The 26,763-nt window shown below is 36.6% G+C and overlaps 1 protein-coding gene across 2 annotated transcripts in view; it reads right to left on the minus strand.

Annotated features, from left to right (window-relative positions):
- LOC117210078 (dipeptidase 1-like) overlaps positions 1–26,763 on the minus strand; it is a 237,946-nt gene that overhangs the window by 16,458 nt on the left and 194,725 nt on the right. For both annotated transcript variants that reach the window (XM_033452709.1, XM_033452708.1), the window contains exon 2: positions 7,509–7,838. In XM_033452709.1, coding sequence (XP_033308600.1) covers positions 7,509–7,838 — 330 coding nt within the window. The remainder of the gene's footprint in view (positions 1–7,508; positions 7,839–26,763) is intronic.

The raw sequence follows: 26,763 nt of genomic DNA on the forward strand, positions 1-26,763 counted from the left end.
ACAGATTAGGTTTCGTGTTTTTATTAAAATTTGTATTGTTTGTATTGTAAAAGACGCGTCTGTAAAAGAAAGACACTTTCCGGACAACCTAATGTAGTATCGTGAACGAAAGACCTAAGAGATATCGGGCGAACTATAAACAATGTCGCGAGAAAGCCGAAGTGCCGACTGGCCCAACGATGTAACGTCGATCCTTCGATCGAATAGTTTCGCGGAAAAGGTTTGCGTGACTCTGGCCACGAGCGGTTGCGGAACACGTGCGTGGTGGGGCTAAGATAAAAGACAAAGGGACGCTAAGGGAGAAAGACGAATTAACAGTCAGTGTGAGTTGAGAAGTCGGAGAGTGCGAGTTGAGAAGCCAGAGAGTGTGAATCGAGAAGTGTCAGGGAGATAGCGTTGCTAGCGTTCTCGAGAGAATGTGGTCCACGTAAGAGAGAGCGTTGGATCCGTGTTGACGCGAGTTGCAAATTAACTATCTAGTTGTCTTAATTATAATACGTTATTGTGATTAGTTCGCGTTAAACAATCATCGTTTCCCGTTTAACCAACATCTGTTTAATCCGTTTATTGTAAATAAACTAATTATAGTGAAGATCTTACGCTAATATATTGCAGTTTGCCAGACTCCATCAAACCTGCTTTATCCTAACGTTATTATTCTCGACAGTTGATCGTTCGTGTTGTCTCCTAAAACGCAAACTATCTTCAACCGAGTGGAAAACTAAACCGCGAAACATCGTACAATCTCGTTCTCTAAATTCCATCGTACGTTTCGTAGGTGGGGATACGCGTCGCGATTCCGCTGACGATTCTCAGGATCGTTGGTTGCTGCGACGAATGCTCGGCTGGGTGGCGCGGTAATGGCATATCCAGCGCGAACGTGGCAAAAGGAGAAGAGGAAAAACGAGAAACAGCCGAGCAGGAAGAAAGCCAACCGGCTAGGTAGCTGCTACGTAAAAAGAAGCAGTCAGAAAACCTGGAGAACCGGTAACGAGCTTGCGGTGGAAAACGCTGGCGCAACGCGCAGAGAGGGATGATATCGGGCTTGCTCGTGTTTGTGCAACGTAATATCGGGCCGTTTTCTGTTTCGCCAGCTAGTGCACACTATCGTTGCCGTGTGTTTCATTATGTGTGTCGCGTTACACGGTTACCTTGGCGAAGAAGCAACGTTTTCTGTGTCATCTCGCGGCAGCCTTGTCTTTCTTAATATTGCCGCTCCCGGGTATATCCAGCTCGCTGCGCTGAAACGTTGCTTGCCGGATTTCAAACGGCTCTCACCGAACGACGAATATTGCGTCGACCGTCCGTCCGATTTCTGCCCTTTGCACGCTGTCTCGCGTGAAATTCCAAACGTTCTATACGTACGCTATCGTTCGTAAACATCGCACGGGCATAATTTCGTGGGTTTGTATGAACGGTACAGAATGTTATTAATTAATGGAGAAGTAAATAGGCAGAAGCTATTTCCGATTTTCATCTTCTGCGTATTCTGACTCGTATGAAACTGCGAGCGTTTCCTATGTACACCGACGTTCCTAAGTATCGTTCGTATCGATAGTATCAAATATTGATAATTAATGGCAAACTAATTAGAGATTAAGTATTTACTACTTGCTTGGAGTTTCTGTGAAATAACAAACAAATATATCATATGGTATATGTATCCGTATGACGCGATATGAAATTTAATTAGAATTAATCAGGATAGTTTCTCTATCGTAGAGAAATGTATCGTTTTGTATGTTTCTGCGTAGTTTGACATTCAAACGAGTCGAGGACAACGTATTCCTTAAATGGTAACGCTTTTTGTTAGATAATCGTGTTCGAAAATAAATCAACTTTATCGCGACGTAAATATTGTACGGCAGCTAACAAGAATAAGAACAACGTCCGAGTCTCTTAGTTTATAATTTTGCCAACGAATTATACTCTATCATAAATAAACAAGCGTTTATATTTACTTTAGAGCCGTGATATATAGGTATTTTTCAAGAAATTTTAAAAGAAACCGTACAATTGTCTGATTTTATTCGTTCTTCTTTCGTAATTTAATTTTTGTTTTGTTAATTTATGAAAGATGTTAAAAAATGAAGGTACTTAGTATGTTATAAATAATCGTGTTCACACGAATATGTATAAATGTGTGACGATACATTCTGTGCATATCTGCTTTTATTAATAGCGAAAGACGAACCAAAGAAAATTTGTGTCTTAGAGGAAACTGGATATTTGGAGAAAATATGTTTTTCTGTTATCGATGCGATCCAGCTGAAAGTTTCCTTTCTTTTTGTGTAATACAGCAATATTCTCGAGATAGCTTTTATTATACCTGGTAGTAATTACTGAAAGCGTTACTTTTTATTTTCGTACAGCTTTTAAGCTCTGAAAGGTTTTAAAGCGTAGGCAAACGAGACTGGAAAAGACTTTCACGGTAATCCAATGGTAAGCAGGGTATAGAAGTTATTCTCTTCAATCGACATGGAAGGTTATTTGCAACGCTGTTTCATCGTAATGGTTCCTCTGTTAGAGCGAAATTAGTCGAATAGGATTTAATGAAGTGGACATACAGATTCTGGTAAACGGTTTTGCAATTAAGTATTCCGGATGCGGTTCTTTTCAGTGTTCCCCTTTTCATTATGAATTTTCCCATATAGTGTACGTTAACATTTCATCAGCAACTTTCCCTTTGACGTTTTACGTGTCAGTAGCGTTTTATTCAATCTTTTAAATATTCATTTTGCAAATTCTAATCATCCATTAAGCACAGAAAGAGTAATTACTTTAATTGGCAGAATAATTTTACATACAGAGAAAATACACTTTAGTTCTGAGATCAATATTCTCTGAGAAAAGGGCATATATTGCAATAAATAAATATATGGTGACAAACATATGACACGTGACACAATTTCTCTAAAGTTTGCTCTTTTGCTATCGTATTTGACATTCTACTACATCCTATATGTTCCATCCAAAGATATTATTAAAAAAATACGACTAACATATAAAAATATACATTTATTCTTTCAATTTTTGCAAATTATATAAAAACTGTTAAACCTCATCAACGACAAATGGAATGTTTTTATATAACTAGGAAGATTTAATAACAATTCCTCCTTTATAAGTGATTATCTATTGCAGCATCCTTGTATCTTAGCAGCAGCATTGTATTCGTCATTCTACTATATCCTATATGTTCCATCCAAAGATATTAAAAAAACACTACTAGCATATAAAAATATACATTTATTCTTTCAATTTTTGCAAATTATATAAAAACTGTTAAACCTCATCAACGACAAATGGAATGTTTTTATATAACTAGGAAGATTTAATAACAATTCCTCCTTTATAAGTGATTATCTATTGCAGCATCCTTGTATCTTAGCAGCAGCATTGTATTCGTCATTCTACTATATCCTATATGTTCCATCCAAAGATATTAAAAAAACACTACTAGCATATAAAAATATACATTTATTCTTTCAATTTTTGCAAATTATATAAAAACTGTTAAACCTCATCAACGACAAATGGAATGTTTTTATATAACTAGGAAGATTTAATAACAATTCCTCCTTTATAAGTGATTATCTATTGCAGCATCCTTGTATCTTAGCAACAGCATTGTATTTGTCATTCTACTATATCCTATATGTTCCATCCAAAGATATTATTAGAAAAACACTACTAGCATATGAAAATATACATTTATTCTCTCAACTTCTGTAAATTACATAAAAACTGTTAAATCTGATAAACGACAAATGGAGTGTTCTTATATAACTAGGAAGATTTAATAACAATTCCTCCTTTATAAGTGATTATCTATTGCAGCATCCTTGTATCTTAGCAACAACATTGTATTTGTCATTCTACTATATCCTATATGTTCCATCCAAAGATATTATTAGAAAAACACTACTAGCATATAAAAATATACATTTATTCTCTCAACTTCTGTAAATTACATAAAAACTGTTAAATCTCATAAACGACAAATGGAGTGTTTTTATATAACTAGGAAGATTTAATAACAATTCCTCCTCTATAAGTGATCCATTGCAGCATCCGTACGTTTCAATGTTTTTGGATATAACACATATAAGTAATTCCTCCTGAATAAAAGATAACTCAAATTTAATCAAATATTAAACTGTCAAAATTGTATATTAATATTCTATGTTATATTAGATTGTCCGGAAAGTGTCTTTCTTTCGCAAACGTGTTCTTTACAACAGTGAACCTTCGTACAAACTTGAAACCAAGTCTATGAAATATCGCGATGTTTATCTCAACAATACAAAATGGACCGTACGTGATTCGACAAGATTATATAAAACAAAAAACGTTGTGCGTCTATTATTTCCTCATAAAACGAAAGAAACTTTTCGGACAACCTAATATATATATATATAAAAATCTTATATTCCTTTATTTTATATTTTATAACGTATTAATCCAACATATGCTGTCACAAAACTTAGTTACGATTACAAAACGGTCAAACGACTAACAATAAACGCCGTACGATTGTAAATTTTCGTGCGACAGTGTATACGAACCACCTGTTCTCTTCAACTGCGGAACGTTCCGTTTCCTATCGCACTTTCGGACGAATAGGTTAAACACGCGAGAGGTCAAATGTCCTGCCGCCTGCACCGCAAGTCACGATCGAGCTTATAAACGTGCTCCGGGCGCTTCAGATTCAACGACTGATCAATACGTTAAATCTGTTTAGTTCGCCATATCTTTGATATTCTGTCCCGATAAATCGCCTTGATACCAAAGGATTATGCTTGTTTTACGGAACCACATCTTCGGCGCAAATAATCCGATCAGAATTTTTGTTTGACGCCGGTGATCCCTGTTCAAAGGATCAGCCAACTCGAGGGGGAAAAAACGTTAAAGCTATCGCTAGATATAGGGGAGATATCGACGATAATAAGCTACAGTTTGCCAAAAGAGGGTTGTTTTATAGGGTGGATTAAGGTCGAAGGATAAACTTCTTGTACGATTACGTATTTTACTAATCTCCTTCGCGAATCTTATTTTCCCCCATCTATGGACGTATCGAAGATGAGAATTGACACTAAAACTACCACACCAGTTAAATTGACTGGTTTTACAATTTTATTTTAAAATTCCTACTTCGTGTCATATTTTTTTCCCCGCAATGATGTAATGACTTTCGCAACGATAACTAAAAGGATAATATAACGAGTTTTATTTTGTTTTTTATGTATTCAAAGTAAAAATAACTTTGTATCAAGGCTACTTATACCAATACCAGTGAAAATGAATGGTACTTGTCAAAGTGTAAAAGGGTCCTGCAATCTGTTTATCGAACCCCAATTAACCAGTTTCTTCGTTTTCTACAACTTCCCACAAGTTTTTAAAATTTGTACCGCGTTTCATTCGATATGGTGATATCGGTTATCAGGAAAATTCCGCATCGATCGTTAGATGCTAACACTAGCAATACCACACCAGTCAAAACGACTGGTTCTACAATTTTATAAATGTGTCAATCCTCGTTTAGGGATTATGGTCTCAGATGGATTAAAAGACCAGTCATTTTGGCTGGTTCTAGTAGTTTTAAGTGTTAGTATAGTGTATTAGTTCGTTGGTCACGTACCAGGGTGCATTTATAATGGATCTTAAGCGTTTTCGATTGCAAGCGTTGAAGTATATTTCAATGTTGGAATAATTTACTTGCTGTTCCCCATATTTGGATTCCGTAGGGACCAGACTGTGGTTTTATTACGCGGTCTTATGGAGGGTAATTTTATTCTGTGTGCTTAGGATTTTTGTATCGTGGAAGAAAAACCGGACTCCGGTCGCCAGGATTCGAACCCGAGTTCCGAACGTTCGTAACCAAAAACGCTAACCACTGCGCTGCCGTCGTCCGACACTAGTTAGTGTCGAGTAGTGGTATTTACTGTCGAGTGCCGCCATAAGCCTTTGTTCCCACGATACTACATACATTTTTAGATTGATTACAAATACTACAGGTATAATCGTGATTACCTGTCTCGTTGCAATGCTAATAAAATTTTTAAATGTTTTATACAGCACATACGATATGAACGTAAAAGTTTTGCATGGTAATCGTTCAACTACTATCGAAACTGTGTGCAAGCAAAATCGTTTTCGTGAGATCGAGGAAGTTTGGGAAAACTGTTCATGCACCGAGGCAGATCGGCCCTGCAAAGAGGCTGCTGATTAATTACAACGTTCCTTCTAGTTGGCCAAATAAACAACTGAACGAATTTCACGAGGTAGCTAGCCGGCTTGTTTTGTTATTCTCTTCTTTTGCCTAAGTTTTTCAGTTCACAGAGAAATATGCGCGAACGTGCTGCGAAAATATTTCTCCTTTAATTTTCCGTAATTCTTTGGTTACGTGGCTGTAAGCATGTTGCTGGGTAAATCGGTACGCTTGTACACAACGTGTACGTGTGTTTGTGCACCATGGTCGAGCGTGACGAGTTTCCAAGGCTTTGTGACGTTAATCGATGCATTCAACTTGTCCCAGACGAGTAACCCGAAGTAACCCCTGTGTTTAATTATATGGTAAACACCGATTTATTCTTCAGACACTTTGCTATTTTTAAACTTTGATATTTTTAAGTCTGGAGCAAAGGAAGTGGTTGATCGGGTAATAGAAGAGTCGAACTTTAAACGCAAATTCTCTTCCCTATTCGTTTATCGAATACGTTTGTTGATATTTATTTATTTATTTACCGCTTCGAGAATTTAATTCTCGAATCTTTTTTTTCTCCAGATAATTATGATGAAAGTTATGATAATTATTATAAAGTTAGATAGTTATGATGAAATCCTTTCATTGTGCCAATAACAGTCGCTTCGTTTAATCAAATTGTTTCGAACATACGCCAAACCAAAGCAGATAATATACGCAGAATGGAGCAGGCAAGAGACACGGATAGTTCGGTCCCTGAAACGCTCAAAATTAAATACCTAACGTAATATCACAGTGGCTAAGAAATTATTGAGCTTAATTTTCCAATTAAACGTCTTTTAATCAGGTTCTACGTTTCATTTTCATAGTATAAATTTTCGATAGTCACACGAGGTTGCTACAAAATAATACGAAATTTAACATGCTTAGACCTAACCAATTAGGTCTGTTTTTCGAATACCATAGTAAACGCAATGGAGTGTAAATATCTGTGGCGGCACTCGACAGCACAAACACCGCCACTCGACGTAAACAACTAACGGACAACGATAGCGCAGTGGTTAACTCATTAGGTTACGAACGTTCGGAACGCGGGATCGAATCCCAGCGACCGAAGTTCGATTTTTATTCCACGATTCTAAATAGGAAGAAAATATAGCAGTACCCCCAGCAGCGACATCTACAGCCACCAGCCACAAAATCATCACGGACACGACTTATACACCACATATCTTTCGTAGCCAACCGTAATTATCAAGCACCGTCGATGGATAATCGGACTATTTGTAATTAAGATAATTACCTGACCGCCGACCATGCCTTGACGTAGCCTAACCAAGTCAGTTTGACTCCAGGCGCTCTTGCTCCAAGGCGCGACCTGTCGTAGATCCTTGTCGAAATCGAATTCGGCCAGTTGGTTGTGAACGAAGTTTCTAATGTTCCAGGGCAGATCATTGTGGCCGTCGATCAAAGGCACCTCGGAAAGAACCTGCCGCACGGTCTCCAACCTTTCCTTGGGCGATGTCAGGTGTGCAGTCTCGCCATCGGCTGGTCGTGGGCCAACTTTCCCGACCCAGCTTCCGATTGACAGTATGATCACGCTTGCTGTCCAGACACCGCTCTGACCGCCACACTGGAACACCGGTTCGATTATCGGTGGTTAGTCAGCAATTATCGAAGAACATTCCAACAACTGGGATAATAGTAAGTTAGCTCGAAGGTTGTGGAATTCCATGGGCGGAGGAAAATATTTGAATGTTTCATTCATTCCCGGTCAGAGGAATGTTGGAGCTTTTGATGTCGGATGATTAATAGATGGCGAATAATCTATAGAAATTCGTATGTTTTCCAGTACGATAGGAAAAATGGAATTTAAACTGCGAGAAAGGAATTTGTCTCGGCTGTAAAATATCTAACTTTGGATGCGTTATATACGTTTTTATATCAGGTTGTCCGGAGAGTGTCTTTCTTTTACAGACGCGTGTTTTACGACAACGTATCTTTATACAAACATGAAACCTAATCCGTCGAACGTTGCAATCTTTATCTTGATAGAACGAAATGAATCATACGTAATTCGATAAAATAATATAACACGGAAAATGTTGTGCATCCGTTATTTTCTTATAAAACGAAAGAAACTTTTCGAACGACCTAATACATCGTATGCATTCTATTCCTCTACCTTTAAGTTTTTCGTAAATACATGAAAATCCACAACGACAGATGTTTGTGCATTTACAGGCTGCGATTTAAATACGTAAGAATGTACAGGAGGTAAAGCAAATTTTATTGTGTTTTGTATTGTTTGTGGTATTTTAAGTATTGAACTAAGCGAAACATAGCTATGCGACAGTGTATAGATTAAGTAACGTATATGTATAGTGTATAGAGAAACGAAGTATATATGTTTAAGTGTTAGTATTAGATACAAGATGAGATACGTGTGTTTGGGATGGCAGTTTGGATAAGTGTGGATCTTTGGAGGCTCTCATTAAATTATGAGAACGAGCGAGAGTCAGAAATATGTAAGCCAAGTCCTTTTTCTAGGCTGTGAAACCGAAAAATAAATAAATAAATAAATATGTATAGTATAATATTTAAAAATTGAACAAATATTTGTCGTTGTTCCATTGATCGTTGGACTGTATTTTTGACAGTTTTTATAAAATTTAAAGAAGTTGAAAGAATAAATGTATATTTTTCTATGCTATCTGCAAGTTGTATTTTTTAAAAAAATCATTGAATGGAACACATAGGATGTAGTAGAACAACAAATACAATAGTAAAAGAGCGAAACTTGGAGAACTCTGCCAATTTAAACTATTACACTTTCTGTCCTTAATAAATATATACATTATAGTGCTTAAAAATGAAACAAATATTTATTTAAATTCTATTTCTTTCTTTAGTTGTACATAGAGAAACCTGAACTCGCATAAACATTCACAGTGAATAAATAATACTGAAACAATCCGGAGATGATGTTAAGAAGAATGTTGCAAAGGCCGAAGAAAAAGAAATACAATTTTTGAGGATTGAACATTTCAGATACATAGAAAACTTTTAAATACAATACGTAAAAATATGGGTTTAGAAATATAGAATTTTTGCAGATCTAAAGATATTAGAAAATTTCATATCGAAGGTATTTGATTAAATCACGTAGTAGAAATTGAAGAAGAAGATTAAACGACGTACTTATTGATATCACGTTTCTTACATGCGTGTGTATATAACGCGTGTGAGAAATGTGAATATTTTCGAAGTTATGGAGGCTGAAAGTTTCCCAGTTACCGAATGAACGTATACATATATAGCTATGTAGACACATATACATAATTTGAATTCCATTAGTTACGAAGAATTTACCTCCTCGACGTCTTTTCCAGTAGCGAGGTGAAATTACGTTTTGGGATCCTTCCAGGTAAACTTGAGCCATATGATTCTAACAATTTACTGGCGGATCATGGTTTTATGACTGCCATTAGGGACGGTTCTGTAGCTAATCGTACGAGCCATAAATACCAAGTCGAGAATAAGTTTTTTACTTAATTCCTCTGACGTTGGCAAGTAAACTTTTCTCATTTTGGCTTGGACGATTTGTTACAAAGAACGTGAAAAAATGATGTATCAGAGATATAGTTTGTTAAATTTCTTCAATTAAATTGATAACATTGAAACATTTGTTTAAAGGTCCGTTAATACAAAATGAAATAAAACAAATAATTAAAGAAATTTCACAATTTAACGAACAAATTTAACTTGCAAATGAACGAATTAATAAATTTATAATAATTAATTCCTCGCCGAAAGGATTGTTCAAATACATATTTAATGCTTATCGATGAAAAACACAATCCGAAGAAACGAAATGAATAACGTTATCGCTTAAAACCCTAAGAGTACGCACCAGATATCATCAAAAACAGGTCTGAATACGTTTCTATAAACGTGTCCTAATTAATTTCACTTCTGCCCAATTACTGCCAAACTCCCTTCCGTCCCATTACCCGAGAATCAGCTTGATTAGAGCTTCATCGATCCTGAGATTCGGTTATCGAAGATCTTTCTCGGTCGTAACCTCAGCCAAATCCAGACTATGGTTCAATCAAGCGATTGACCGGCTAAACTCGCAGTTATAACGGTCAAACTGAGAATGAAATCCCACAGTGCACACCGGTATTTGCCAATGCCTATCTAACTCTTTCTGCTACCTTATCGAAACATACGATAAATGTCTTAACAACGTGTATTTTTCGTTCCAATAATCACGAAAACATACAGGGTGGTTGGTAACTGGTGGTACAAGCGGAAAGGGGGTGATTCTACGTGAAAAAAGAAGTCGAAAATGTAGAATAAAAATTTTTCGTTTGAGGCTTTGTTTTCGAAAAAATCGACTTTGAATTCTCGCTCGGTACGCGTGCACTTTATCGCGTCTCGTTATAACGGATCTCACTGTAGATCGTTGTCTCGATGGAAAAATTAAAAAAAAAATGTTTTACCAGTTACCAACCACCCTGTATATCGACGATAAATCGTAGATTAGAATTTGTGATCGTGAAAGTTTTTCAATTCGAATATTTCTTTCGTAGTGATCGATTTTTCGACGTCGAGAAGACGGTGTCACGTAAAATAACACAAAAAAAAAGATAGAAAAAAAACAAATTTAAGATGAAAAATAAAAAAGGAACTTTATTTTTTTTTCTAACACTTGGTTTACAATTTGCTTCCGAGCTCTAAGCGTGACTTTTCAAGACTGACTCTTACAACTCGACTTCCGATCGGATTCGGTTATTTTTCTTTTGTCACCCCTCAATATCCCCACTGTCCTCGAGTTTGTTAGGCGACCGCGACCGTTGCCACGCACGACGCCATCTTCTAGAACATTCGACGGAAACACCGTTGGGATATTGATGATTCATTCGGCACTTCGCTTCGGCGATATACATTGTTGCCAAGTGCCTTTGCATCTTTATCTCCGGTTTTGAACTGTGCCAGTCGTGACAATGGTGAAGGCGTCGATTTGATGTTATTTGAAGCCGAGGCTAAATTATGGCAGATCAACGAACGAATCCGTACATCACGTTCAAAGATATCTGGAGTGACAATAAAATTGCTTCGATCGTTACTTTCCATCTGAATACAGAGATTTTATAATAGCGGCCGGAAATGTATCTCGCCGATATAATCCAACTGGATGTAAAATGTAATCCAACCGGGAATGTCGTGCGCACTCTCAGCCAGGGATTCTCTAAAGGGAGAAAAGGAACGCGATATCCAAAGAGCTGAAGGTGAGCAATGGTAACTGAAGAGGACCGGAGAAAGCTTTGATGTTTTCGTCCAGAAATAATTTACTGTTTCATCCTGTGAGTTGCAAATATTCCCAGGGACACGGTGAACTGTCATCGCGATGCTGCAGGAGCTGAATAGTTTATGATCCTCGTCAAAGGAGCACGAATTCCTTTTCGCGAAACGTCTGTTCAAGGTACGAGTTTTTCAAAGCACGTCAGAGTGCACGATGGAGAAAAAGGGATCGCTTTATCTTTCCTTTCCAATTATTCTGCCCTCTGTCCGGTCCTCGATCGAACACAGAGAAATTCAGTTTTTTTTTTTCGTGGAATTATTTAGAACCGAGAGAAACGAAGTTGTAACGATTATTATTGATTTCAGTTTAACAACGATGGTTTAATTTTATCACAGTTGTTATCGACATTTGAGAGGAATAGAATCGTAACGATTATCAACGATGATGATTAAATTATAACGATGATTCGATATGATTAGTTTGTTAGTGGTTGTGTAATTTTATCATATTTGTTATTGAGAACCGAGAGGAATAAAATTATAGCGATGATTATTATCTTTAGAGTATTCGCGTTTGTTTAATTTCATTTGTTACAGCGAACCGAGAGCAATGGAATTGCGACGATTATTATCATCTGCGATTACCAATGATTATTAATTCCAGCATGTTAGTCATTCTGTAATTCCATTTCATTATTTTTTCGATAATGTAGATATTTTTAATTGATCAGGATATTGTCACATAAAGTAACACAAGAAAATAAAAAGACAAATTTAAGATAAAAAATAAAAAAAAGGAACTTATTCTTTTTCTAACACCTGGTTTACAATTTGCTTCCGACCTCTAAGCGTGACTTTTCAAGACTGACTCTTACAACTCGACTTCCGATCGAATTTGGTTATTTTTCTTTTGTCACCCCTCAATATCCCCACTGTCTTTGAGTTTGTTAGACGTCCGCGACCGTTGCCACGCACGCCATCTTCTAGAACATTCGGCGAAAGAACCGTTGGGATATCGATGGCTCATTAGGCACTTTGGCGATAAACATTGTCGCCGAGTGCCGCCACATCTTTATCTCCATCATCAGTCCATCGGGTTTGAAGTGTGCCGGTCGTGACAATATCCTGGCTAACAATAATCCATAAAGAAGCTATTATTCCGAAAGAATTTCTTTGGCAAGTGAAAATTGACCGATCGGGGAAAGAAATTTTCAGAAATGACGTTTAAAAGGAAATTTCTATCACCGATGATCGTCATAAGGATTCGGAAAGATATAAAATTATTCAAATTGAAGAACAAAAATTTCTACAGTTGATAATAAATAGCGAATAATAACACGAAATGGAAATAAAAGTAGGGAATTTATTATACAAATTCACGATAACGTTACGGTTGGTTGGTCATCTACTTCATGAAATTATATTGCTGTCCAACTAGAAGAAGTTATTACATGTATATCAACGTATTGTAGTATTATGGACGAAACACTAAATTTATACTTGGGATTAATATTAGAATAGTAATACATTTATTTTATGGACGATTTCTTATATATTTATCGATACACACTTGCACGCGTCTCAGCACTTTCTTCTATACCCGACTGTTACTCTAGTTTACATTCATCTGTTTTCGAGACGCCGCGCACACACATACCTCCATACACTGATACCCACATACAAGTATCTCTACTACGCATTTAACCCAGTCCAGCACAGAAAATTATACATATCTCAACAGTTTGCTACGGGTTGACACGGGAAAGATAGTTTTCCTCACGTTCGGTATCTTCCGTTAACGACTTTCTCTCGAGGGCGGCTAAAACCCTTCCTGGTCCACCAACCTTTTTATTATCCAATCGGAAACGGTGTCTACTGCCCTCACTTTCTTAACCAAAATAGTCATCGACAAATCCGATGGTCCCGTGTCCTTAGACACACCCACCTCTAGCTTCCCTCAGACACAGTATCGTCAGTAAAACTCACTTATTCTCGATCCTTAGAATAGTCAATGTATCTTTACCGGTTTCTATACTTAAACCAGTCGCGTACTTGATCAGTGTATACTCAATTGTGAATATTAAGCGAAAAATAAAGTTTAATAAAAAACAAAGTTAATAGTTGTATTACGGCTCAGCTATCTTGTTTTTATTATATAACCCTCAAGTTTACGCGACAGATGTATCGTCGGTCCTTCGATCGAATAGTTTCGCGGAAAAGGCTTACGTGACTCTGGCCACGAGCGGTTGCGAAACACGTGCGTGGTGGGGCTAAGATAAAGGACAAAGGAATGCCAAGGGAGAAAGACGAATTAACAGTCAGTGTGAGTTGAGAAGTCGGAGAGTGTCAGTTGAGAAGCCAGAGAGTGTGAATCGAGAAGTCCGAGAAATAGTGCTGCTAGTGATAGTGTTCGATTTTGTTTTTTATTTTACGTGACATTAGTGTTGTCGAGAGAGTGTGGTCCGCGTGAGAGAGAGAGAGAGAGAGAGAGAGAGAGCGTTGGAACCGTGGTGACGAGAGTTGCAAATTAATTATTTAGTTATCTTAATTATAGTACGTTATTGTATTTAGTTCGCGTTAAATAACCATCGTTTTCTGCTTAACCAACACCTGTTTAATCCATTTTAAATAAATTAATAAATAAAAGTGCTACAGTATATTTCGACAAAATAAGTATAAAACGTTAAAAAAAATCTGTCCACTTGATTGGATCCAAAAATTTCAGGACACGTTCGAGCATAATTGTGAATTAATTTGTAATACGTGCTTGCACATTAAATGCGGGAGCAGAGTATATGGTTGATTTTCGCGTCGTTGTTCGTCAAACAAGATCATGTCACCGCTGGCAATTCGTCAAAGAAATGACGAATTGCCTCTTGCCAACAGAATGATCGATCGAAGTAGTTTGATTAAAGAGGAAGATCACCTGTCCGAATTCGTTTACGTGGAGGACAAACTCCCATTTTTAATGCATCCCAAGTTGAGACCGGATGGAATCGGTAAAGAAGAAATAGTAATTGAAACACTGAGAGCAAGGTCTCATAGTTACACACACGTAAACCTCCATTAACAGATTTTTCCAACAACGCTCTTAGCTTTCTTTTCTCGATAGGATGAAGTTTCGCTACACCGAATTGTGGAGAACGTGAATCCAGAAGAAATTGCGTTGCATCGTAGAAAATACTGAAAAATGATATCTTATTGATCGAAAGAAAATTTATTAAATAATATCTCTCCTAAGGATTGTTATTTAAGAACTTTCAAATTAATAACGCGCGGAGGAAATTTTTTATCTCGCAATCTCACACCTTTTATCATAAATTTCATTTAGAAAAACACAAAATTATAAGAATCACGTGCTCGAATTAACGATATAACAATTACTAAGGATAATGACAAATTAATAAAATAAAACGAAGAAGATTAAAATATGAAATTATTATACAATATTTATTCTTATAATTATTGTGCAAATATGAAACGATATATACAATGGCAATCTATCAGCAATTCCAAATTTTTATTCGATATTTCTTCAGATAACTATCTTTATAAATATTTTACATATTCTTAAAGATATCAAATTAATACGATATTAAAGTTAAAAATATCTCCTTTCTATATCTAAATCAATCTTCGAAGTCACTGGATTATTAAATTAATATAAATTCCACATACAATTATTTGTAGATCATTCGAAGAATGGATACTAGATGAAGAAGAAATGTTTTATAGGTCGACTGCTAATAGCAATAATAAACTGGTAACAGTAAAATAGTAAAATATAAAACTAGTAAGGATAAAATCCGAACAGAATACAGAGCGTTGAGTACACTAGTCGTTTTATATACAAGAGGGATTAACACGGTTAGATACCGTACACGAAAGAAGGAGAAACACTGGAGTGCTGAACAACGTCGTTTAGTGGTATCTAGTATCTGACCAAACGGGAACTCGCGCTACTTACTCGCCAGACTGCGGTAACATTGTTGCGTCTGATACAACATACGCTTTTCCACTAGCTCCTAAGTTGCAAGCCTGAGAGAGCGGTCCTTCGAATTTCCTGTGCTCTTATAGGAATATGGGTAAGATATAAAATTTCGACTTGTCTTCGCAGTTTGAGATGACATTTTCTCTTCTATTCTCGACAGCGAATCTGTTAATATAGATCGTTATCCAATACCGAATCGTCTACACTTAGATTGTGCTTAGCTTAATTATTCAACAGATGCAATTTTTTTATTGCTATGAGCATTGTATGTATATAATATTATAAGCATTTATAATTAGCAATTATAATATACGAGCATTATTACAATATTTATTATAATATTAATTTATGTAACAAAACAGTTAACGGAGATAGGTTTCCAGGGACCCCAAAAATCAAGAATATTAATAATATTATAGTAAATATTGTAATAGTATTGTAATATAATAAATATTGTAATATTTATTGTAATATTATTTTATATAACAGTTAACGGAGATAGGTTTTCAAGGACCCTAAAAATCAAGAATATTAATCCTAAATGATCTAATTAATTCTAATAAATATAAAATAGTATTATAATAAATATTGTATTGTATGCCAATGCCATGTATTTTACATAACAGAACAATTAACGAAAATAGTTTTTCAAGGATCCTAAAAATTAAGAATATTAATAACGCAGGAAGAAAATTCAAATATCCGCCATTTAAAGAGCGAAAACAAAACTATTAAAAGCAAGTTTAACGTTATTAAAAGAAGCTTCTTAAATTTAATAAATTAAAGATCTCGCGATTGTATCATTTTATTCTCGTTTTCTTTCAACATGCTGATAAGAGCAAGATTCCACATTCCGCTTTTTCACAAATTAAATTTATCTAACAGGAAATCATACTCCGCCTTCTTTCGGCTCTGGCAGAACGAAGAACGATAGAAACGTTGAAAACCGGTCGGCAAGCGTGCATAAAACATAAATAAAATTTAATCAAAACCCCAGGTGGTAACGCCGAATCCTCGAAAATGAATTCCATTCGGGACAAGATCCTCCTCTCTCGATCCGCCTTCTCCATTCCCGATTAACACCCTCGTAAAAATTCCAATATCGGCTAGCTTCTACGACGACTACATGTCGTCCAACGTCGAAAAATCTCTCACGATTTCGCATCGATACGGAATCGTCTCGCGATTTACATCCACCGGACGTTTTTATTAAAACATCGTAAAAGACCTTCGTGCAGTTTTCTCCATTCGTTAACCTCTCAGATGTACACGGTGTTCGTTTGAAAACCTCACGTCCGATTATCTGGAAAGTTACGCATTTTAGGAAAAGATGTTTGAAAGAAAAGTTTCGCGGTTTCGAACGGCAAATTATTCGAAGGTTTTATTTATTTTTTTTTTTTTTATACGTCTTCTTTACGGATTTTTATTCCACGATTAATTACGAAAAGGAAGAAAGTTTTTCTTATCGGACTTCATTTTGACAGATATGTAGTATCAAAAAACAAGGGGGGGGGGCATACGCTTAGTCCATCATATATTTAAGTTCGAGTTTCTCGGGATAGTATAACGCAGTGCCGCGGACAGATTGTCGTATAGGACCGGCGAAATGCATACAATGTAGCGACCAGCGTATAGTTCCAGAAACGTCGATTCGCCTTCGGTTCGTTTTTCACACACACAAGGAAGGTGCATACGCGATCATAGGCGCGAACGGTGACGTGATCCGAGCGTAGTGGGGGGTCGTCTCCGAGAGAAGACAAAGAAGATCGAAGGGCGAGCAGTACCATTTTGAGGAGTCGGAGAGTGTAAATCAAGAAGTGAGAGTGTTGCCAGCGTTGGTCGTGAGAGTGTGATCCGCGTGAAAGAGAGAGAGCGTTGAATCCGTTGTGACGAGAGTTAGAAATTAACTATTGCGTTGTCTAGACCATAATACGTTATTGTAATTAATTAAAATCTGTACAATCCATTCGTCGTAAATAAATCATCATTATAATATTATATTTACGATACTACAGATATTTGTTAAAATAAAATGTTATTTCGCTTTTTGTTACGTTCGAAGGAGAAGAAGGAAAATTATTTTTTCCTGAAACACGTAGTTTCCGTGATAATTGCACGCGATCTTTTCAAATGAACATCCTGCAGGTATGCCACCGTCTAAAAGTATTCAGACATCTTTTTTAATTTTGGCAAAGTGTAACTTCACGACTAATTTCAGGGATAAAAATATCGAACGATTTTATTCCCTGACCGCGTGTGAAAGCGTATTCATATGGGCGTAGATTCTTGCGTAGATCCTTGGGTACAAAGATCAAAAAATTCAAAGATATAACATTGAAAGAACGGAGATTCCAATGTCCACGATCCACAGACTTCGATTATAATCTAAAACTAAGAGACTTCGTAATTACAAGCGACCAAATACTACTAAACGTGAATTATCAAAAATCAGAACTCGTAATATACGACGCGAGGAAATTCATTTTGCAAAGCTAACGCAGCAAAAAAATGTACCCGTAATAATCTTACAAAATCATTTTACTTGTTAATTCTCCGAAAAACTGCGTTCCTTGAATCATATCAGATTCGATCGTATCTGTTATCGTTAATAATCAACAGTAATTAATAGTAATTAATAATTTTCTACAGTTTGATTTTCTATTTTAATTCTGCTTAAAACGATATCAACAGACACAGCGATTATTCGCTTAGTTTCCGTTTCCTTCGTCGCGTCCACGGAAATACAAATTAGCATACAAATACGCGGTCTACTGCTCCAAAGTTTGCTACACGAACCAAACGAGAAGGCGGACGAAATCAAAGAAACCAGAAGAAAATTCCATCTCTATCGTTGATGGACATTGAGGACTGGCCAGCATCCAAATATCGAGCGTAATAAAAGGTCGTATTAAGCGAACATGCTCGAAGAAAGTCAGGGACGTTTCTGCGAACAAAGAACGATCTCTATCGATCTACGTTCGAATGGATGACCGGCATCGAGACGAGATTCCGTGAAACCACAATGAGGTAGTTACAACGGTTCGAAAAGTCAGCCAACGATTTCCCTTTTATTTTTCTCTGCTCCTCTATCCTTCGCTATTCGTTTCTTCTCTATTTCTTCTTCTTCTTCTTCTTCTTCTTCGATACTGTATTTCGATCGTTTCCCTCGAATCGCTTATATATCGTTACCTCGAACGTACAAGCCGAAATTTAATGCGTTCTACGAATTTATCACTTTGCTGGCCGAGACAGCTACTTCGAGACTGCACAACGGGAGACAAGCACACGCCGGCGAAATATATTTCTGAAGCCCCGGAGGCGAGGTATTTTTGTTTTAACCCGTTTCCTTCGCCGGTGTGGTGGGCTTTTATGCTTTATGCGTGGCCTGTACGCGGCAGCGGTGTCGCGTACCTTTGGAATTTTGATAAGTCGTGGATTTTGGAACGGATGTTTCCCGCTTATTTCGCTTTTGCGCGTGACGCAACGGTTTGTTGCTCGAACGGAGAGGAATCTCGCTGTCGCGATTCCAAATCGAGAGAATTGCGAGGGATGTCTTAACGGTGTTTGCTTTCCTCTAGTCATTAATTAGGAAACTCGATAGTTTGCCCGAGTTTTCTCTATTGGATAAGAGTAACGTCAAACTAGTACTTTAGTTCGCGTGTCCGATTAGAATGTAAAAATATGAAACGCAAAATAACGCAATAGTACAAAGTATTTGTGAGGAAGAAGGTGAAATTAGTTGTCGCGTTTGTTTGATTATAGAAATTATAAAAATGTACCGTAATAATAGGAAGTATTTATTAGGAAGAATATCAAATTAGTTGTTGCTATAAGATTCGCTTGATTATAAAAATTATCGTTTGTTGAGGTTGTTCGGTGTGTAAACAGAGAAAACACGTGGATAAATTGCAAGGTAGAAAATATATTTAAATAGAAGTGTAATAAGTAAAAATACAATTTGAGCTGCACGCTAGCTGTGTTACCTAATAACTGAAAACCCCGAAGCCAACGTCGCCTGTCTACTGTTTATGGCCTGACTTGGTCGCAGTCTTTTGTCTACGCGCTGTCGATGGCTTCAGTGCTTGAGAAAACTAAAAAAGACCAGATGTAGAGTTTTCTTAGAAGTGGTAACCACTTCAACATTGTTGCGACACTCATCTAACTAGCTACCAGTCAGGCACAACTGATCGGTTGGTATGGCGAGCCTTGAACGTTATTAGCGTTCAAGGTGGAGGATTATAATAAGTGTATTTATTCCACTCAATATTCTGAATACAACTGTCTTTAAGTTCATTGGATTCCACTTAATACTCTGAATACAACTGTCTTTAGTTCTCTGGCTATCCTGTTAAATATAATAGTCACTGACTGAATACTGTTATATGTTGACTCTTAGAATACTGGTGCAAGAGTGACTCTTGATGATGTTGGTGTTGTAGAGGTAAGTTCGTGGTGGGTGTGTTTCAAGTCTGTTCCTAACCGATCATTGGATAAAGACGTATATTCGAGGATGGGCTGGCCGCCTTCATGGGTCTTTTCCGTAAGGTCCTAAAGTACCTTGACTTTACAATAGGCCTACTGTTTATGGTGGGTCCGCACTATTACCAGGGTAGCCAATTACCAGGCGGCCACTCCAAATCCCGAACAATTATAAAAATGTAACGTAATAATAAGAATTATTTGTTGGGAAGAATATCAAATTAGTTGTTGCGTTCGTTTGATTATGAAAATTATAAAAATGTAACGTGATAATAGGAAGTACTTGTTAGAAAGAATATCAAATTAGTTGTTGCGTTCGTTTGATTATAAAAATTATAAAAATGTAACGTGATAATAGGAAGTATTCGTTAGGTAGAATATTAAATTAATTGTTTGTTGGATTATAAGAATTTTAAAAATGTAACGTAATAATAGGAAGTATTCGTTAGGTAGAATATTAAATTAATTGTTTGTTGGATTATAAGAATTTTAAAAATGTAACGTAATAATAGGAAGTATTTGTTAGGAAGAATATCAAATTAGTTATTGAGTTGTTTGATTATAAAAATTAGAAAAATTGTAAAAATGTAACTTAATAATAGGAAATATTTGTTAGGAAGAATATTAAATTAGTTGTTGCGTTTGTTTGATTATAAAAATTATAAAAATGTAACGTGATAACAGGAAATATTCGTTAGGAAGAATATCAAATTAGATGTTGAGTTGTTTGATTATAAAAATTATAAAAATGTAACGTGATAATAGAAAGTATTTGTTAGAAAGAATATCAAATTAGTTTATAAATTCTCGCGTCTGTTTGATTATACCAGCCTGTATTGCAAGATAAAAATATGAAGTATGACGTAACGTAATAATATGAAACACCTGTTAGGAAGAATATCAAATTAGGTGCTGTGTTTGTTTGATTATAACGCGAAAATACGAAGCGTAACGTAATGTAATAATACGAAATATTTGTTAGAAGGTATATCAAATTAGTTTATAAATTTCTGTGTCTGTTTGATTATATCTGCCTGTATTGTAAGATAAAAATATGATGTATGACGTAACGTAATAACACGAATAACACCTGTCAGGAAGAATATCAAATTAGTTCATAAATTTCTGCGTTTGTTTGATTACAAAATAAAAATATGAAGTATGGTATAACGTAACAATATGGAACATCCGTTAGGAAGAATATCAAATTAATTCATAAATTTCTATGTCCTAGAAATATTTGTTAGAAAGATTATCAAATTGTTTCACGAGTTTCTACATTAGTTTAATTATAACGAGAACCAAAGGTATGAAATTTGTGTTATTGTTAAAAAAGTTTGGAATTATTATTTACGATTCTTTGTCATCTTCATGGTAACATTTTAATATAAATGATCATTGCAAATGGGCTTGTAACAACACATTTTAAAGCTTTCCACAAAGAGTAGCTTTTACACGTGTGATATATCAAATTTGTATAAATTCGTTGTACGATACCACACAAAAGCCAATAGCGTGTATATTTTTCTATATTTCTATACACGTGAAAAATTCCTTATTTAAATGTAATGAAATGGAATGAAAGGAGTATCACTCTCAACTACACACGTATAACATACATATCGTAGCCTCCATTTTATTCCAGCAAAATTTTCTATGTATTATTCATTAAGCACGCATATCCGCCACCTAATGGCATATTTTAATCTTCGTTTTATTCTAACGAAGCTTTCTATGTAATTATTCGTTAAATGCATATGTTTGTCGCGCGTATAATGCCATATTTTAATACTTGTTTTATTTCAGTAAAATCTGTTTATTACACATTTCGTACACGTATCCAGTGCGCGATACTACATCTTAATTTGCATTCTATTTCAGCAACATTCTCTACGCAAAATATTCATCAAGTACGTAGTAGCATCGTCCATTAAAAATTATATATTTGTTGCTATATGTACGTAGTATGCGAGCGAGGGGCCTGGGAGTTGGCGGGTGAACCGCGTGAAATGTCGCGAGAGCCGTGGCGTTCTTTTCGATCGCGTAGTTTTCGATAGAGGAGACCTACGTGATCTTGGCCACGAGCGGTTGCTAGGAGACGAGAAACGAATCAACAGCGATTGCGAGTTGCGTTGCCGAGAGAGTGTTGATTGCGTTTATGAAAGTCGAGTCGTTGATTAATTATTTGCTTGTGCTGTTTATTATATTATTATGTTTGCTGCGATTAGTTCATGTTGAACAACTATCGTTTTTCTGTCTGATTAACACCTTTATCATCCATTCATTGTAAATATATTGCATCACGATATTACATGTATGCTATAGCGTAGCAACATTTTCTCTGGCATTCAGATGGCAAATTCTCGGCAGGAAAAGTTGGCGTTAAAAAGAAGCTAAAACGCGAACAGAAATTATCGAGAATATGCCAAATAACTTATCGAACGATGCTATTATCGAAATTTCCTCGGTTCCGTCGAAACGAATTCGCTTTCGTAAATTCGACGAAGGCTTTGCGAACTGGCGGAAAGGCAATACGTTTTCACTTTGACGCGGTTTTATCGATAGCTCGACAGAAAGCTGTAGGGAAACTCGTAAACTTGGCGATGTCGGTTATCGGGTTTAAACAGCGTTTATCTCGTTTAATCGACGTTTTAACGGCCGGCCAGCCAGGCATCGAATTATCGCGTGGAAATTGCGACTCTTCCGAACGAAAATAACGCCTGGAGCCTCGGCTTTATTAGCCTCGCGATTTCCTTCGACTCGAAATCGAAGAACGCAGACCCGCTTATTTCGTTCACAGGCAAACGTACAGGTCACCGGTCACGTTTATAGAGCGTTTCGATCCGACCGTTCTACGAGCCACGAGTATTGTTCGTTTCATAATTGACGAAGCAATTTTGTGGATCGAGGCAAAGCCTCGATTGTACGAAAAGCCTCGACCGTGAAACGAGGACAAAACAAACGAAACGAGCTCCCCCATCGAGATCTATGGGGCTAGGGTTTTGTCGCCGAATGCTTTTCCAAGCAAAAGTAGTTTGCTTCAAAAGTAGTGGTTAGGACCGTGACATCTAATTTTATGCGAATTTAAGATTATTATCTTCTCGTGACTGATTCGTCGACCTGACAGTGGTATAAATTTTAAATTACTGTTTTTGCATTTAATTTGTTTGCCTGTGTATAGCGTAGATTGTAATCGATGGTTCGGCAAAAGTCAATAGGATTTGTCAGTAACTGGAGACTTTCGATGATTTTTTGAATATTTTTGAAATTATTCGATCGAATTAATATCGAGTTTGAAATCATTTTTCCGCGAGTAATTCGTTTATTTATATATAGCGTAAACTTTAATTAATTTGTCTGTGGTTCGATGTAACAGTTAATCGAATTCGTTGTCTCTTTCAAGAATTTTCGACGATTTTTTCCAGTTACGAGCTTGTGATAGATTTCTAATTTGGATTCTCAATTACTTTTGGGGATTAATTCGCTTTTCCAATGTATGGAATAAATATTAATGTAATTTTTCTCCTACGTAATATAAGGTATAATCTGATTTTTGTGTATTTCGATGTATAAATTAATTAAATCTGTTGGCGATCATTGGCTTTTCAGAAACTTTAATCGGTTTGCGATACTGGTATCCAATTTTGTAATAGATTATTTCCCTGCAGTCGGTGTGAATTTTAATTTATTTCCCTATGCGCAGTACGAATTTTAATCTATTTTTTCTGGTTTGTTGTAAAAATTGCCACTTCCACCACTCTTCCGACTGTGCTTTCCTCGAAATCGGTTAAACCGATTTTGTTTGCTTCAAAATCAACGGACACAAACGAGATTCTCTTATCCGGAGATCAAGTAGCATTTATTGTGGCAAGAATATTCTTTTAAGATCACCAAATATCTGATCTATAAGAAACTTTTAATAAAAACATCCTCGCAAGCTATTATAATAAAATCAATTACCTTCGATTGCCTTCCAAAATTAATTACCTTCGATACGAAAGAGGAGAATCAAATTTCATATAATCGCAATATCTTTGAAATAGGAACGAAGTGTAATTAAGTTGAATTAATACGTGCATATTGCACAGATAATAACCATAGAACACTCAAGGTACGGCGGTACGCTTGGTCGAGCGTAGAATAGCTTTTTCCTTCTTATAATACCTGTTCCATTCCATTTCATTCCATTTCATTCCATTTCATTTCATTTCATTTCTCCAAGGTCACCGATCAACGACCCAGAAGAATTATTCTACGATCTTTTTAACAGCCTTCCACTCGAGAAGAAAGTGAAACAGTCGTTTGCGCGTACACGCGTAATCTTTGCCTATTTCTGCACGTTTCGCCGACAGCAACGACCACCATCGTAACAGAGAAAGCAGAACAGCGAAGACAGAGTACGAGAAACTTGAGCGCTTTGTTACGAAATAGCCTCGTAACGTTCGAAATTGCACGATTGCCAGGCTGGCGACCGTAAAAAAATCTTAAAGGGCGATCTTATTTTTAACCGACTTTTTTCCCTTCCCTTTCCTATTTCACGAGCATTTGTTCCGTCGAACTTCACAAGTAAAAGCGTAATTTACGAAGTACAACAACAAGAAAAAGTACAACGGATTCGAGACGAGTTTTCGAAATCGTAAACCACCGCGCTGTTCCTCTTACCGGGGAATTTACATTCGCATCATTCGTCAAAGTATCTGAGTATTCGCCATATAGAAAGCTTCTTTATGCATGTCGTACGCGTTACGTAAAACGTTTTTAAATGTCATTAGTATTGTTATATCTATATTTAGAGGTAGGATCGCGTTAGTTATTACTTTATTATTCGGATGAAAAACACCACACTTCTCGGAGTCGAAAAACCTTTATTGCACACACTTGGAAGGGACACGAACGAATGAACGAAAAGAAAGTCTTAAACTATCGATCTGGTCTATCGACCGTGTCTAGTAATATCTTCTAGTTACTCCTTTTTGTAACTAGCCGTCAGCATATAAATGGCGAGCGAGAACTCGCGTTGTCATTTTCAACAATAAGCACTGTAATTTACCAAATGTCCAACTGGACAAATTGTAAACTATAAATTAAACAATAATAAAAAAAAAATTAGCACTGTTAGGAGTCACGGCGGGCGTGATCACGCATATCGATCTGTGAAACTAATCCAAAAAAGGGTGTAGAAATCACAGTTATTAATACAGATATGTATCGTTCCTCTGGTTTTGTCAATCAATCGACAACTTTATTTGTCACGATACGTGTTTGTGATTTTGAAAAATATATTGAATTTTTCCTAAAAACCCAGAGAACACCGTCTTGTAAAAACTGACAATGAGCCGAATTACATCGCTATGATTTTCAGTTAGCCGATCGACAAAGAAAACGACCAGTCCTTAACAGACTGAAACGTTCAATTCTAAAAGGATTGGTCAATATTTAACGAAAAATTCGTCGAAACGATCACGATCGTATAAAACTGGCATGTTAATAACAATAATAATAATACGTTTATCGATAATAAGAATAATATCAATAACGATAATATTTTTTTTATAATACCATGCTACTCTGCATTCTTTACAAACTTGAATCTTTCCCAGCAATATTTTCGAATTACCAAATCACGTGCCGAGCTGCTCGATAAAGTGGATGCAAGTAAGTGGAAATCTAAGAGTAAATGCCTGCGCATAAGGGAAACGAATTGGAAATTTCTCCGATCGCAATTCGCGTTACGTGACCGTCTACACAGTATTTCATGGAAATTTCTCCAGAGACCCGGATGCACAGCCAGGACGAAGACGCCGAGTCCAAAGATGATTCTACGTGTGTCCCCGAAACATCACGATCCGTCTTACCCGGTGGACAAATTTTCCACGTTAGGTTAGGTACGTAGATGCCGGAGGGACCATCTCTGAGAACGTCGACAACGTGTTTCGCGTTGAGATTTGCAAAAGTAAAAGTCGGTACACCGGTTATAACACCAGGATAGAAAGAATAAATTTCTTATGAATATTTACAACAGCGTGTGGAGATTTTTAATCTCGCCCGTAATCTCCGGCTCCTAACGAAGAATTCTTACGAACGTGTACATCTAAAGAAAATGAAATTGTACAGGTTTTCAATTAGCGGCTAAGCACTTTCGTAAGTGAGTTTGTCTTTTGAGAGAATATTTTTGCCCATTCATCGGCCATCGAGCGTACTTTCGATACGATAGAACGTTCTTAGAGGAAGTTTAATGGGATCAGATACAATTAGCAAGGGAGGATAAAAAATGGAAAGATTGTTCCTCCAGCCATCGACGCTATCTACTTAAACGCCACCGTGCGTGATCGCACAAAGAAATTAATATTCAAGACGTATCAAGTTTCAAGAAAGCTGCGCGTTATATGCGTCTTTTGATCTTTGTCCCGAATCCTCGTTCGAATGCCGCGACGAGACGAAATAACAAATCGTGACACGTGGCAGATAAATGGACGCACCGCGAGACCATCGAAAAAATGCACGTCTCGAGCTTTGATTTAAACGAACAACGTAGCGAGTTCTGTCGTATCACCGCGCCAGTATTTTTCAAATTCTGATTCAAACGAAATTTTTCCATGTTCTGACGTCGAACAAAGAATATTCACGAAACGGCCCGAGGAAAAAAATTCATGGATTTCGATGATCTTCTTTCGTTCGTGTTCTCTTTTGTTAGAAGGTCTCGTTGAGAATTCAATCCGACCTTTAGTCTGAGATAGATTTCAGCGTTGCGCCATTATGAATTTGTCGGCCATTGTCATGA

The sequence above is a fragment of the Bombus bifarius genome, unplaced genomic scaffold (assembly GCF_011952205.1).
Source record: "Bombus bifarius isolate JDL3187 unplaced genomic scaffold, Bbif_JDL3187 scf7180000008199, whole genome shotgun sequence".
Classification (NCBI taxonomy): Eukaryota; Metazoa; Arthropoda; class Insecta; order Hymenoptera; family Apidae; genus Bombus; species Bombus bifarius.